General features: G+C 38.8%; 1 protein-coding gene across 4 annotated transcripts in view; it reads left to right on the top strand.

Moving 5' to 3' along the window:
• RPS6KA2 (ribosomal protein S6 kinase A2) overlaps positions 1-14,324 on the top strand; it is a 263,441-nt gene that overhangs the window by 153,296 nt on the left and 95,821 nt on the right. For all 4 annotated transcript variants that reach the window (XM_048936514.1, XM_048936516.1, XM_048936518.1 and 1 more), the window contains one exon: positions 13,276-13,392. In XM_048936514.1, coding sequence (XP_048792471.1) covers positions 13,276-13,392 — 117 coding nt within the window. The remainder of the gene's footprint in view (positions 1-13,275; positions 13,393-14,324) is intronic.

Below are 14,324 nucleotides of genomic sequence, written 5' to 3'. Positions count from 1 at the left end.
GGTCCCAGGTAGCTTTGTGTCTGCTCTGAGCACAAGAATAATCTTGCGTACTATGCTATATTGCAGCCTTTAATTCCCTTGTCTGGATGGGGATTCACTCATGGGAGAGGTCATAAAGCTGCAATATGCTGATGTCTCAAAGAAAATGAATACTTAAATCTGCACTCTATTCTTTTTTTCAGATGTAGCTTTATAATAGCTTATGAGAAAATCCATGTGCTTGCTAAGACGGTAGGTATGGGTTGCACTTCTTTCTCTGCCATGTCCATTAACTCTGCACTGTGCTGCACATGGGACTGCAGAATTGCCTGTGCTTTTGGATTAGATAGCCTCATTGGGCCAGAAGGATTCTGTCCCGTATACATAGGCAGGCAGGCCTGAGTAAGCCAGGACTCTGTTTGCTGCTTGCAATTATGATTTTCAGTAAAGTCGTTTGGAACTTAGCGGGAAATTTTAATCTCAGTTTGATTTTCTGCCTGTTTGCATATACGCAGAAAAGGTACTTGCAGAATGGAAGCAACAGCAGTGAATTTACTCTAGAGCTGATATCCTCAGTACTTTAAAACACCAGAGGATTATACACAGAAATTGATTAAACAAAAGAGCTCCTTTCTACTGCCTGCTTCCGTCACCATGTACCTTCACTTTCAATAGAGCTTTTGTGAATAAAGTAGCTGAAGACAGGAATCAAGAGCACATGATATAAAGGTCCCTGTACATGATTGCAGCAGAATAAGAGAGACCTGCAGGGCATCTGAAAGCCCTGTCTCACTGTCTGTAGGCACCAAGTACTGCGATTGGGCTCAGTGTTACGTTGTATTAGCAGTTTCTTACTGATGTCAGTGGAACTAGAGGGCTAAATACTGTCAGGATTGTGCTAAAGCGTATTGTGTATTTTGAATGAAAAGACCGAATAAACCTGCGTTTTCTTACATTTGTTGTGAAGCTTTCCCCAGTTTGAAAGTTTGGCCTGATATCTGACACAGCGTGGTGATTTAGCTTCCAGTTTCAAGCCCAAGAAGAACACCAACGCACCATGATTTCTCTGACTTGTGGCAGATCCATGGCATTTGCTGGGCCAGATAGCAATCTGCCTGCAGAAAGACATCACCATAGCTGTAACAGGTAGACGTGTGGCCAGAAAGATGAAACAATGGGAGCATCTCATGTAGTCCACCGGAGACTGTAGAAAATCCATGAGAAAGGTGGGCTGAAGCAAAGCTTGGCCTGGAAATATAAGGAGAATGCATCTTCTGTAAAGTACTTATGTTCCAGCCAAAGCTGAAGGAGCAACTGAGGCACTGAGAAAGGGAGAAATGATCTGTATGTGAACTTATCAGCTTAGAGTTCTTTTTCAGTCAGCAGAGAGAAAGTCACATGCTTACCAAGTGCTATTTTAGAGCCTTGCTTTTTTCTGACATAAATCAAAGCCTAAAAGTACTCGATTCTCTGCCAGCTACACAAAAGTTTAGACAGCTAGCTCAGATATAAACATTTTCAGATGAATCAACCCTGGAAGTCCTTCCAGGCTGTGGATCAGCCTTGGCTGAGCTGTTGATCCATTTCTATATTTGAGTATATTCACATAATAGCTCTTTTCTGTTCTTAAGTTGTTTTATAAACAGTAATTAAATTTAACAGTAATTAAAATTAAATATTTTTATTTGATGGTATTTAGGAATTTGATATTGAATTGGTATATGAAAAGATTTTGCAGCCATGAAGCTGTCATGATAGGCTGAGAATCACCGAGCTTCCCCACCTGCAGTTTTGTTGTGGAAAATCATGTTGTATTTTGAAAACCACTGCAGAAGACAAAGACTGGTGCAGCAGTTGGACCATTCTGAAATGAGTCTTCCAAACAGTGTGACAAAGGTGCTTTTTGGGTACAGATGGGTTTTCCACATTGTTTGTTCTCACTTCTTCTTTTCAGTGTGGTCTATCTACAAAGTACATGCTTTTGGTTAGCACTGTATAACATGCACGGTAAACAATTTTTGCCTTTGTAGCAAGAGGACCTGTGATGATCAGTAAGCAATCCACTCCTTGAAGATCCACCATATACATCTTTGAAATACATTAGAGGCTTCTTTTTATTTCATGAGACTGCAAAATGCATCAGGCCTCTACCTGGGCCAGATTTCGAGTAGACTGCTAAAAATCTGCTTAGAGAGATACTTGTGTGTGTTCTCAGTTCTCAGGGCACTGAAAGACATACGTGTTTGTCTGTCATGGTGATGAGGCCTATTCCTGCCATCCACAGCTCAGGGTGCCAGCTGTACCCATGTTCCTGGAAGCAGCAAACAAAATCTCACAGTAGAAAGGGGATATATTGTGGTTTAACTGGCAGGTAGCTCAGCACCACACAATTATTCGCTCACTCCAACTTCCCGGTGGAATGGGAGAGAGAATCAGCAAAAAAAAACCCAGCGAAGTAGAACACTTGGCTTGAGATAAAAACTATTCACTAGGACAGAAAAGGAAGAGAGAAGGAGAATAATAATAGCAATGATAACAATATAATACATATTTACAAAGCCAGTGATGCAAAAAACAACTCCTCACCTGCCAATGCCCAGCCAATCCCTGAGCAGCAGACAAATCCCTGCAGTTTTTTAATGTTTTTTTTGTCATTTATGTCATTTGGTATGGAATATCCCTTTGGCAAGTTTAGATCATCTGGCTTGATTCTGTCTCCTCTAGCCCCTCGCTAGCAGGACAAAGCAAGAAGTTGTAACATCCTTGGTTTCGTGCGATCACTGTTCAGCAACAACTGAAACATCAGCATGTTGTCAATATTGGTTTTTGTTTTGTTTTTTTTTTCCCAAAGCCAAAACACAGCATCATACAGGCTCTGTGAGGGGAATATAAAAGCTTTGTCCCAGCTGAAACTAGGACAGGGAAGAACAATATGCTTGCTATTTCTCCTGACCCATGGAAATTATCCTGATCTCAGGCACAGTTATGCTGGTCCCAGGGGATTCTCCTTCAAAGGCGCTTGTGGCCCCTCCACTCAACAAACTCTGCTTTCGTTCCTCAGCTACTTCTTCCTTTTTTTTGTTGTCACATACAATTAGCTTTTTTTTGTCACTACGTTAACTGTACTACAGCTCATTCCTGCTCTGGAAAAACCCTCTGTGTCTAGCCTTGATTTTAAAGTTGTTTCATACTACATTTATGTAGTAGTTTGCAAATTCAAAACAATTTTCTACCAATCTCCTCTCAATTGACTTCTCTGCTGACAGAGGCACAAACTGTAGTTTCTCTTCACAGAATCACAGAATGGTCAGGTTGGAAAGGACCTCAAGGATCATGAATCTCCAACCCACCTGCCACGTGCATGGCCACCAATCTCCCTATTTAATACTAGACCAGGCTGCCCAGGGCCCCATCCAATCTGGCCTTGAACACCTCCAGGGACGGGGCATCCACAACCCCTCTGGGCAGCCTGTTCCAGCACCTCACTGTGCTCATAGTAAAGAACTTTTCCCTGACATCCAACTTAAATCTTCCCTCCCTCAACTTAAAACCATTTCTCCTTGTCCTGATGTTATCTACCCTTTCAAAGAGTTGGTTTCCCTCCTGTTTATAGGCTCTCTCTAGGTACTGAAAGTCTGTAATGAGGTCACCCCACAGCCTTCTTTTCTCCAGGCTTGTAATTGTTATCCTTTGGGATGCTCCTTTTCTCTTGATGGTCTTCTTATTCCTAAGTCTTGTAATGTTTTTTTCCTGCTGAATTTTCCTTTTGCCAAAACCGTCTTCTGTCTGCCGTATTTGACTTCATCACCCTGAAGAGCCTTTGGTGCCTTCACTGGATCTCTGAGCTGTGAACAGTAGCACTGAAACTATTATTGCCTTCACTCCTTAATGGTCTTGAATCAGTCTCTTTCTCTACTGAGAAAGACTGGTACTGGCCTGTTAAATGCTACTGTGATAATAAAACTCATTGCAACATATTTTTTCTTAAGCTAATAGTAACAGTATTCCAGTTAGTGGTGTGAGCTAGCTGAATCCTTTGCTGATGCTTAATGTAATTATTGGATGATGGAAAATGTGCTAGCAGGCTTATATTTCTCTCAGAAAGACAATTATGAACCCTACAAGTGGTTTTTAAGTGGCAGAATGGTATTTTCCCCAAACTGAGTAACCACTATAGTAATGTGATTAGCTCTTCATAAAGACTTTTGTCCACTCCACTCCACATGTTTAAAACTAAATGTAATATATTGCCTTTGAATATGTGTATTCAGTTCTTTTAAATGGCCATACAGATGTACCAGTGCTTTTTACAGTATTTTCTACCAACTGTGCAGCAGTGCTATTTACGCTACTATGCTTAGCAGTGTTTTCTCTGGTTCTCTTGGAAATGGTGAGGAAATGGTTACAAATATGTCTTGCTTAAGCAGTTTATCTTCCTAATGCAGCTGGAATTTTTATTTCACACTAACTGTGCTAGTACAACATCAGGAATTTCTTTTCTCGTCTGTTAAGAAGCTGAGCATAGCAATAAGTGAACTGGAGACAGTAACTAGCTATGTTTCTTGAATAGTATCCAGAACAGAGAGACTTTTTGTTTGCTTTCCTGCTTCTGTGAGCTTGATAGCACAGTACTGGAGCATTTAATATTATTTCCAGTGCCCTTTTACTCCAAACACCACCTACTTTACCTGCAGTTTAGAGATGAGGCACAGATGCGTATGGGGCTATCCATGCTCTGAAACACAAATGCATGAACAGCGGGTTGCCATTACATTAGGACAGTCATTAGGGATACCCACAAGGGCTGGTGTACTGCAGCAGATGCCAGCCAGCTCTGTAAAGTGGTGGAAGGTGGTGGTGCGCCTTGGGACATCTCCACAGAAGCCACCTGAGCCACTCGCAAAGAGTTTACAGGTTGTTCAGAGCAGAGCATGTAGGGCACTTGCTGACCTGGCAGCACAACCTGAGCTATAGTGGAGCTGTGCTGGGATGTGTGCTGTCTCTTACTAGTCCACGTACTGTTCATAATTCTGCTTCATGTTACAAACTCATACCCTAAGGAAATAAGAATACTTATCTTTTAGAAGTAACAATAGTTTCTTCTAGGCACTGGATCCACTCTTAGTTATTGTTTGTTCATTGGTGAATGAGCAGCGAGTTCTTTTCTTTTGCCTGTAGTACAACTGGTAGTAGACCTTACAACTCTTCCGAGGTGTAACGCAAAAGACACAGATGTAAACCAAGCCTAAAATAATGTTGATGAAAATTTTCTTGCTTGTATTTATTGTAGCTCAGAGCGTTGTAGATGAGTTCTTTGTCCTTTAATGGTGTGACTCATTTTGAGACTGTTTCTGTTAAAGTTCACAAATGTATTTGAGTATTTGTAGAGTGCTGCTGTGTGAGTAAGGCCGGCCAATTGTTTGCATATTTTCTGACCAGATGGTTCTGCTTTTCTTCTGCTTTTTTTTTTAACCCCTTGCTTCGCTAGTACTTTTTAATTAGTGCCTTCTACTCACTACTCCACATAAATCTTTGTGGGTTGCACCAGTGAAATGCATCAATATGTGGTAACTTCAGGTTTTTGTTTTTGTTTTTGTTTCTGTGCTAATTCTCACAGTATTCTCAAGAGGTAACCAAAAGCAATTGATCTTATTTTTTCAGGTTGGGATGTAATGCCCAACTTATTGAAACTGCATAATACTGATACCTGAATTACTCCCCTCACCATAGAATATTTTTAAGCACCTAGAAGTTTCAATTATCTAATTTCTTGTTAAAAGTATTTAATTTCAGTAGAAGTTATGTTGAAACTTCCAGGTCAAGTGTTTGCTAACCTATCTCTTGTCAGGCTATTTAAAATCTGACTGAAATATTACTCCACATAAGTATTTTTCAAATTTTTACATTAGATGGCAATTCATCTCGCCCAATTTCAGGAACCCCTATATTCATATCATCAGAGATAAATGTGCACTTTAAGAATGTGACTTCATCTGATCTCTATTCATGATGCAGTGCATGGTTCTTTCCAATGACTGTGCATAAGGCAGGACGATTAGTTCAAACCGCTGTCTCCTCCACCATAAACACTTGCATTCATTTTGCAAAGTCTAGCCCTAAGTGATTAATCAAAGATACCTAGGAAGTCTCATAGCTCAGAAGCCAGATCTCTCTAATACTCAAACTTCCAACTCGTGGACTTCACCAATTTATCCAGAACATTGTAGTTGCTGGTCTTGATCTCTTGAAAGTCTTTTTGACTTCTAGTTTTATTTCAGCTGAACCTCAAATGTCAAGACATGTATTAGGAAGAAAGAAAGAGAGAGAGACAGAAAGAAAGAAAAAGAAAATAAAGTAGAATACAGAGTTTGGGAAATGCTGAGAGAAGATCTTTGGCATACTAGGCATTCTCTTTAGAGAAATGTGTATTGAATTGAACAGGGACTGTACATTCTATTGCACTCCAGAGCTGTTTCTTTAGTTTTTCTTTTAATTTCTTTTTTTGTTTGTTTTGCAGTAGGTTTTGACCTGCACAGTGAAATTCCACTTGAAAGATAACTATTCAAATTCATGAGAGGTCTGTGAGAGAAATCCCAGCTTCTCTAAAAACTACTGTGCACTATTTAACTCTAGATGACTCTTGAGAAGGCGGGTAGCTGGCTTTATGCTTGAGTAATAAATACAAACTACAAACCTGGCACAACTTCCAGAGAATTTATTAAGTTCAGCATACTTCTCTAAAAGCTCAATGAATCCAATACATTATTAAAAAAAAAAAAAAAAAAAAAAGTTAATTTGACTGTAGAGTGTGAAACAAACAGACCCATTTACAGTGTTGCCTAGTTTAGATCTACCCAGACCACCACAAAAGCCAGAACTTGGGTTTTGTGCAAACCTTTTAAAATGGAAGAATTTTTTTTCTTTTTAAAAATCTTTAAAATTTAAAAACTGCTGGAGACAGGTTTGGGAGGAGGCTAATGAAAATATTCGTACATTTTATACTTTACTCTTTTTTTTTTTTTTTTTTTAATGAATATTTGTTCTTCAAGAACTGAACACAGGCCAGCATTTAATTTCCTGTGCTAGATGTTCAAATAGCCTATTACATCTTGACATAAATTACTCTCCTATGTCTTGAACCAGAGTAGAACCTCTGAAACAGTGGTGAAAAGCTGGAATCATTACTATCAGACATATCCTGTCCTAACTATTCCCATATCAAAGTTTTAAATGTGCTTCCCTAATGAACCATGCTATTTTGGAGAGTTGTGTTGCCCGTAGTATTTGGATGTTAAATAGTTGTGATTTGGTTTTGTATTAGGTGGTAACCTACCAAATGGTAAGGCATTTTTGTAAAATGGTAACAAAATAAAGTCTGTACCTTGAGCATGTGCTATAGACTAATAATGATTCTCTGGAAGAGATAACTTCTCTTTAGGATTACCATTATTTTCTCTTGCAACATTTTAATTCATTTCTTCATTGACTTCAGTCCCTATAGCATGCAAGCCCATCAAATCTGAAGACTGGAAAATCTGCATATCAAAATTCCAGATATTTTTATTGGAAAATGAAGTTTGCCCCTTTTTTACAACTATAGATGCGTGACAGTTTTGATCCTGTGAAAGTGAGGAGATAAAGGAATAAAGATCAGAATCGTGTCCAACAAACTGCAAACCAATACTAATCTTCCATTAGTAACATATCTTAACTTCTATGTGATAGAATTGCATAAAATCATCTGTTGCTAAAAGTAGCTGACTCTGGAATGGCACCGTGTCCAGTTATTTCACACCAGTTCAGGAAGTCTTGAAAAGGAAAGGTATTGCATGTGATTGAAGCGCATTGTTCACGACAGAGGTGGTCTCTGAGTTTGAAGATGACATTAGCTTTTCTCCTTCAGAGACTGGGGGGAGAGTTGCTGAAAGGCTGTGGTATGGGCAGGATGCTGTATGGCTGAAAAGAGCTACTCTCCTAGATGTCTTGTGCTTCCACGTGACTTTTTGTATCCCATTCCCAAGTCTATATTCTTGCACTTCCCAATCCTTCTCATGTATGAAACAGTGAGTCATTACTATTATGTCAGAAGAGTTCTTTGTGGTTGCTTCCTGGCAGCAACTGGGCATTACTGCATCTTTCTCTAAAATCTGTGTGAGGAAATCTTGTAAGTGAGCTTAGATCAGAGTTAGAGGGAGCAGCTGGCCTTCTGTTCTACCCCTGCTGCCTCCGGGAAATACCAAAGCAGATGCGTCTCAGCTATTTGCAGTCACAGGGCAAGGGCAGAGGCTCTTTTCCTGTGTCACAATGGAAAGGAGATACTTGCATTTAAATCCTGGGTTACTTGTTTGTGCAAAATTTCTATTAAATTGGGGTGCAGGTGAGTGCTTAAATGAATAATGGAAAATAGCTCCAAATTGGTCTGTCTTGTATTAATTAGCACGGAGAATCGCTCCCCATTCTTCTTCCATCATGTATTGCAGTTCATTGACCTCTCTCCCATCATCAGTACTGCTCAGCTACATGTTTCCTTGAAGCTGTCTCACTTTTGTCACAGGATGATGCTTTTTGTGCAAGCATAAATATTTACAGTAGTTTACAAAAGATTAAACCTCATCAAGTCAAGCATTTCTGCTAATGCAGTGTTGGGACAAGTCAGCAGGGAGAAAGAGCCTGGACTGCTGTGCACAGCTGTTGCAGACCAAACTGTGGAACGTTCATTTTTGACTCACTGATCAAAACCTTTTTGGAGATTGACACATGGATTGTTTATTTTTTTTTCCATAGTGAAGTTCTTTCCACTGAAATAGTTTCTTTATATTGTGCACAGAAGTCTGACTGTTGTCTGCAGCGTAAATATTTTGCCTCAGTTTTGTTGTTGTAATGCAAATTATTAGTGTAGATAAGTTATGCTTGCTGGACCAAGCAATTGAAAAATGCAGCTCAGAACATAAATATCTGGAGATCTGCCCACAGCACTTGTGCTCTGTTGGTTTAGTTCTCATTCTAATCATTGGTACCAGAGGAAAATTATCCCACATTCCATCATTAGGAATGATAGGGGAAAATCCAAGCAAGAATATTAAAACAGAACCATGTTTGTTTTTCTAGGAGGGTAAAAGAAACAAGCAGAAGTCATTCCAAAATTTATGCAGCTAAATAAGCCACGAGAATGTTGAACACATACAAGGAAATCCACGGCCTGGCACTGATAATCCTTGGATTCTTCTGCAGTCTTTACTCACAGCATTGGTTTCTAGGCAAGAGCAAAAAATCCTTAGCTGAACTACTTGGATAACTAGACAAATATCAGTGACAATTTTCTTGCTGCTGCTTATGTTGTGGAAATCTATACAAAGCCACTGAGCAGCTGAGGAATGAGCTAAGCACTGTAAGACTAGTTAGGGTACCTTTAAGTACCTTTACACCTTGGATCCTGCTTGTTAATATTATACCTGCCTATCTAAATTCTAACCACTCTAACCACTAAGTTACCATCTCTTTGAGAACATGTTCCCTTTCACTAATTTAGATTGACATGATTCTTTATGTAGAACATTTGCATGCCATGCAGAAACTCAGTCAAGAGCATTTCTAAGACCAGTGCTTCATCTTGCGTATTTCCAATTAACTTTCACTCTTTCCTACTGTGTAGTTCCAGAAAATTATATTTTCTGAGTAGGTCTAGCAAGACTATCTTCATGGTGATGCTTCAATGAAAATAGAAGTGCCTGGTGTTGATGGTCACTTAGTGCAAATGGTTAAGCTTGTGGTAGTATGGTTGCTCCATTGATTCTGAGTGGCAGTAAAGGCATTCAGCATCTTCTGATGTTGTGGGAAAATTGATAGTTTTCAGCCTTGGCTGTTTTACTGCTGGAGTCTTGTAAGTGGCTGAACTTAAAATACCTCAGCCCAGTGTCAGAGAGCCAGAAATATATTTCCTTAAAGGGACTGTGTCCGTGTTCAGTCTTAAATACTGGAAACTTTGCTTTTTGCTCCAGTGGGAGGTGGGGATTTGTCATACCAACTAAAAATACCAGCTGTCCCCTGGCAGCTCACAAGCAATGCCACTGTAGTGGTGATTGATGGACAAAGGAGCAGTCTGACACGTTTTTCTTTAGTGCTGCTTTGTTGCCCCTTCCTAGTGAGAAGACTGCTGGAAATCCACAGGAAATCCTGCCTTCCTAGATAAACATCCTGCTTCCTCCTAAAAACCCTTGGAGAAGGTAGCTCGACATGACCGTGGGCATTTCTGTGCCAGGCAAATTGAAGAAGAATAATCTTTCATAGGAAGTGGCTCAAGCCTCATTGTTTGAGGTACTCAGAGCTACAGTGGACAAAACCCAGTCAGCCTAATTAAGGGTCGGTGGTAGTCTGAGCAGGAGTGTTGGGCCAGATGACCTCCAGAAGTTTCTTCTAACCAACATTTTTATGATTCTTTGAACCATATTCTTACAGCCTTTTTCCCTCTTTAAAATGAGTGCAATGGTAAAACACTACCCAGCCTTGTATGTGGTCTTGTTGTTTTCGAAATACGTACGTTTTTTGAGATTTAATTAAATATGCATGTAATTAAAGTATTGTTCTTATTGTAAGTTATGAAATAATTATGCTATTCTCTGGGAAGGCTTGAATTCATCATCTTAGTACTCCCAAGATATTCCTGTAACTTAACACACTGAAAGAACAAAGTTATTTTAAATTTAATAACACAATGGGAAATATGCTTATGGTTGTAGACCTGTGGCTTTGATGACTAATCTTAATGGATCAATCGAAACTCACTCATCATTTAAACCTGCAAACGTAGCTGAAATGACTGAATGGTTCAGGCTGAAATGCACCTCACAGAAATGAATGGATGTGATGTTCTCTTCAGGTAGTAGATTTCAATCACAGATTTTGAGTCTGAGATGTTAGATCAAAGTAGAAGTAAATCTGAGGAAGATGGTGTGTATAAGACTGAGGTTGGTCTTTCTTTCTTCAGAGCTTTGCAGCCCAAATATATGGTAAATTTTGTATCCACCTCATACTTCACCTTGTTCTGAGGGATGGTCCTTGCTGTGCTGTGCTTCTGGACAAACAGGGATGGGCAAAATCCTGAAATGGTGACTGAGTGTGCTCAAGCTGTCCTGACTTGAGAAAGAAGTCATTCGGTATTTTCATTATTTCATAGTTCTTAAGAGGTGTACACACACAGATGCTGGCCTGTGGAAGCCACTCTTCTCAGAATCTGTTTATGGTCAGTGGAGAAAGAACTCCCAAACATACAAGGTCTAGTGTACAGAGTAAAGGATGATAAATCAGGGCAGGAGCCTGACTATATGGGGAATAATTGTTTGTGAGTACAGTGGCTGGTGAGCCATGTAGCACAGATACTTTACCAAAGCTGTAGTATAGCTGAACAGACTTATCTCAAAATAAGATTCTTAACAGTATGCATGCTTCTCAGCTGCAGGCAGTTAATGTTAAAATGCAGGTCCCTTGGTATGAAAGCTCACCACTTCAGGACTTGATGATGATTCTGATTGCTCCATGTGGGTAGTTCCATAAGAAACAGTGTTTTTGCAAGTTTATTCTAGTTCATTATTGTTTCTTTCATATAGAAGAAAAATGAAATGATGTATGTATATATGGTTTTTTTTAATCAGAAAGATACTCTATTCTCCACAATAATTAAAGCCAGAAAAACAAGAGGCTCTTGGCAGTTATGTACTGTTAGAAAAGTTTTAAATCTCTCTGTGAAAACTGGTTGTTGGTTTCAAGCATTTCATTTCATGCAAATCACTTAAACTAGAGAAATTAGGATCAGAAAAACTAGTTGCTGTCAGATGATGATTGTATTCTATGATTCTGGCAGCATACGCAATGTACAGGAAGCTTTCCAAACCAGGAGGAGGATACAGTCCCTGTCCCAGAGCACGAGTGTAAAGAGGAAGGGAGGAAAGAAGAGGGAAGAAACTGTAGCATGTAGTACAGTCAGGGTAATGCTAGCCATGCATCAGATGAGTTATTATAGCTGCTAGAAAGTGACAGCAGTTTTCTTGGAGAAGAGATGAATGGAGTGAACGAATTAACATCTATTTTGTTTAGTAAATAAACATGTTTTGGCCAAATATGTTTACGAATGCATTTTCATTTTAGGTTATTATTTCTGTTTTTTACTACACATAGTTTAAGAAGAGAGAAAAACTTTACACATATGTTATATATCAATGTCTCTTCTTGAGGAAAGAAAAAAAACGAAACAAGAATTACAGCAAAATTCAAACTAAAAGTAAAGTTTCAAAGATTCTAATGAATTTTAGTAGATGCATGAATATTTAAACCTATTCCTAAATGAGCAATTCCCCTCGATCTGGGAAACTAAACAAAATAAATTTTATACTAAAAATCCATGCTTTAGTTGTTGAGAAATTAGAACATCTATTTTTAATAGGAGAGCATCCTCAAATGTAGGTGTACAGAACACTTCAGAAATAAGAAGGTATATAAAAAATATCTTCCGTCACCACTGTGTCCTTGAAGAGAAGATATTTCTTTCAGGTTTCTCTTCAGCTCAATGACTTTCTGGGTTGCTGCAAACTCAATGTAATCCCTTTGGCTCTCCCATAACTCCGTCGCCCTCTTTTTAGAGGATCATGCCATAATAACAATACACAAGCAACTAAATCAAATATCTCTTGTTACAGCTAAAGAGAAAAGTCCTTGTACAGCTGCCATTCTTCTTCCTACCACCTTGCTTTCACATCTAAATCTTGAATTTGTTTTCTGTTTAGAAGGATTCTGGTAGTAATCTTCCATTCTTCAAGGTAAATTGGAAGATGTACTTTTAACAATGCCTTTTCTTTGTGGTCTACTCATAAGAATTGCTGCTTCAAACTTAAGTGATCTTCACTTTTTAAGATGAATTCGAAGTGATGCTTTGAGCAAGAATGAGAAAGTTTGTGGAAAGAAGTGTGCTGGATCCTCTGTACTACTGATGTGGGAACATGACACTATGTTAGCAAGGTCTGTGATGAGCACTGAGCTCTGTGGTATATCTCTGTTTCAGTTTGCTATACCTTTATTTAGACATAATCTTGAGATTGATAAACAGGAGGACGTCCTGATATCCCACCCATTACCCTGTCCTGCCTGCAAGAGGCACATGGTATATTTGAACAAATATTTGCTTATATTTTCCAAATTTCGTATATGATTATAGCATTGCACAAGATGAGATTTTAATTAACAGTATGTTTCCTTAGAATAATGGTTCTGATTTGGCAATGATGTTTTTTGTTGTTTCCTTTACAGGAAGAAGGTATTGTGAAGGAAATAGACATCAGTCACCATGTGAAGGAAGGTTTTGAAAAAGCAGATCCTTCTCAATTTGAGCTGCTGAAAGTATTAGGACAAGGTTCATATGGAAAGGTAATTTTTAATGCCATCTAATCACGTAGAGCAAGACTGAAAATGCTGTGTTCTTTCTCTGAGTTCATTTGCACTGATAACACTGCCCATACATATTGTATTGTAAAAGCAGATAAGCCTCTTCTGCCTTCATTTTAATAATCTGTCCGTCCTTTGCTGGAATTCTGTATATAGAACAGTTTAGAAAATAACGTTTCTGGCTCTGGATATAGTCTAAGGAACAGAAGTAAGCAGGGATAGTGAACAGCATTGTTTATAAAGTTATACTCCTTTCCCTCTTTCTAACCTATCCACTAGTTAAGTAAGCGTGCTACTGCTGCTCAGTTGTAGGAACACTGATAAGCTTAAAAGAAGTTTGCTTCCCAATTTCTGCTGAGGGCAGATGTGATCACAAGCATACTTCAAAGCCCCCGTCTTTCACCCTGCTTGTTACCTCACATTGATTTTGTAAGAAAAGCTGCTTTCTTAGGCCTAGATGCTAAGCACTTAATTTTCATCGCAGTGTCTTTGTTTTGAGTTTTGACACCTATAACCAAGCTGTTTTTCCTTGTATGTTTCGCTGCCAAGTGACTATAAAGTGTATATGTATGCATTCTGTATACATAAAGCATGTGTATAAAAAAAAAAATTGTCTAGATGTATGACAAGCTATTGAGAAACAACATTTTTATCTTAAGTCCAAAGCTTTTCTCAGTCCCACAGGCAATTCTTTTTCAAAAGGATGTGTCATTTCCAAATGAGAATAGGAAGAAAAAAATTAGAGAAAGAAGGGAGATTCATCAGTTCATCATTAAATTCTTTCCATGGTTTAACTAAATAAGCCTTTGAAACCTGTGGAAAGGTGGGCCTAGTTTACACCGAACATGGAAGTCCTTATCATTTTCAGTGCTTTTTAAATTTTAGTCTATTTCATAAGTATTTCAGAGATGGAT

Source organism: Lagopus muta, chromosome 2, assembly GCF_023343835.1.
Source record: "Lagopus muta isolate bLagMut1 chromosome 2, bLagMut1 primary, whole genome shotgun sequence".
Classification (NCBI taxonomy): Eukaryota; Metazoa; Chordata; class Aves; order Galliformes; family Phasianidae; genus Lagopus; species Lagopus muta.
This window is presented reverse-complemented; position numbering and strand designations above follow the sequence as displayed.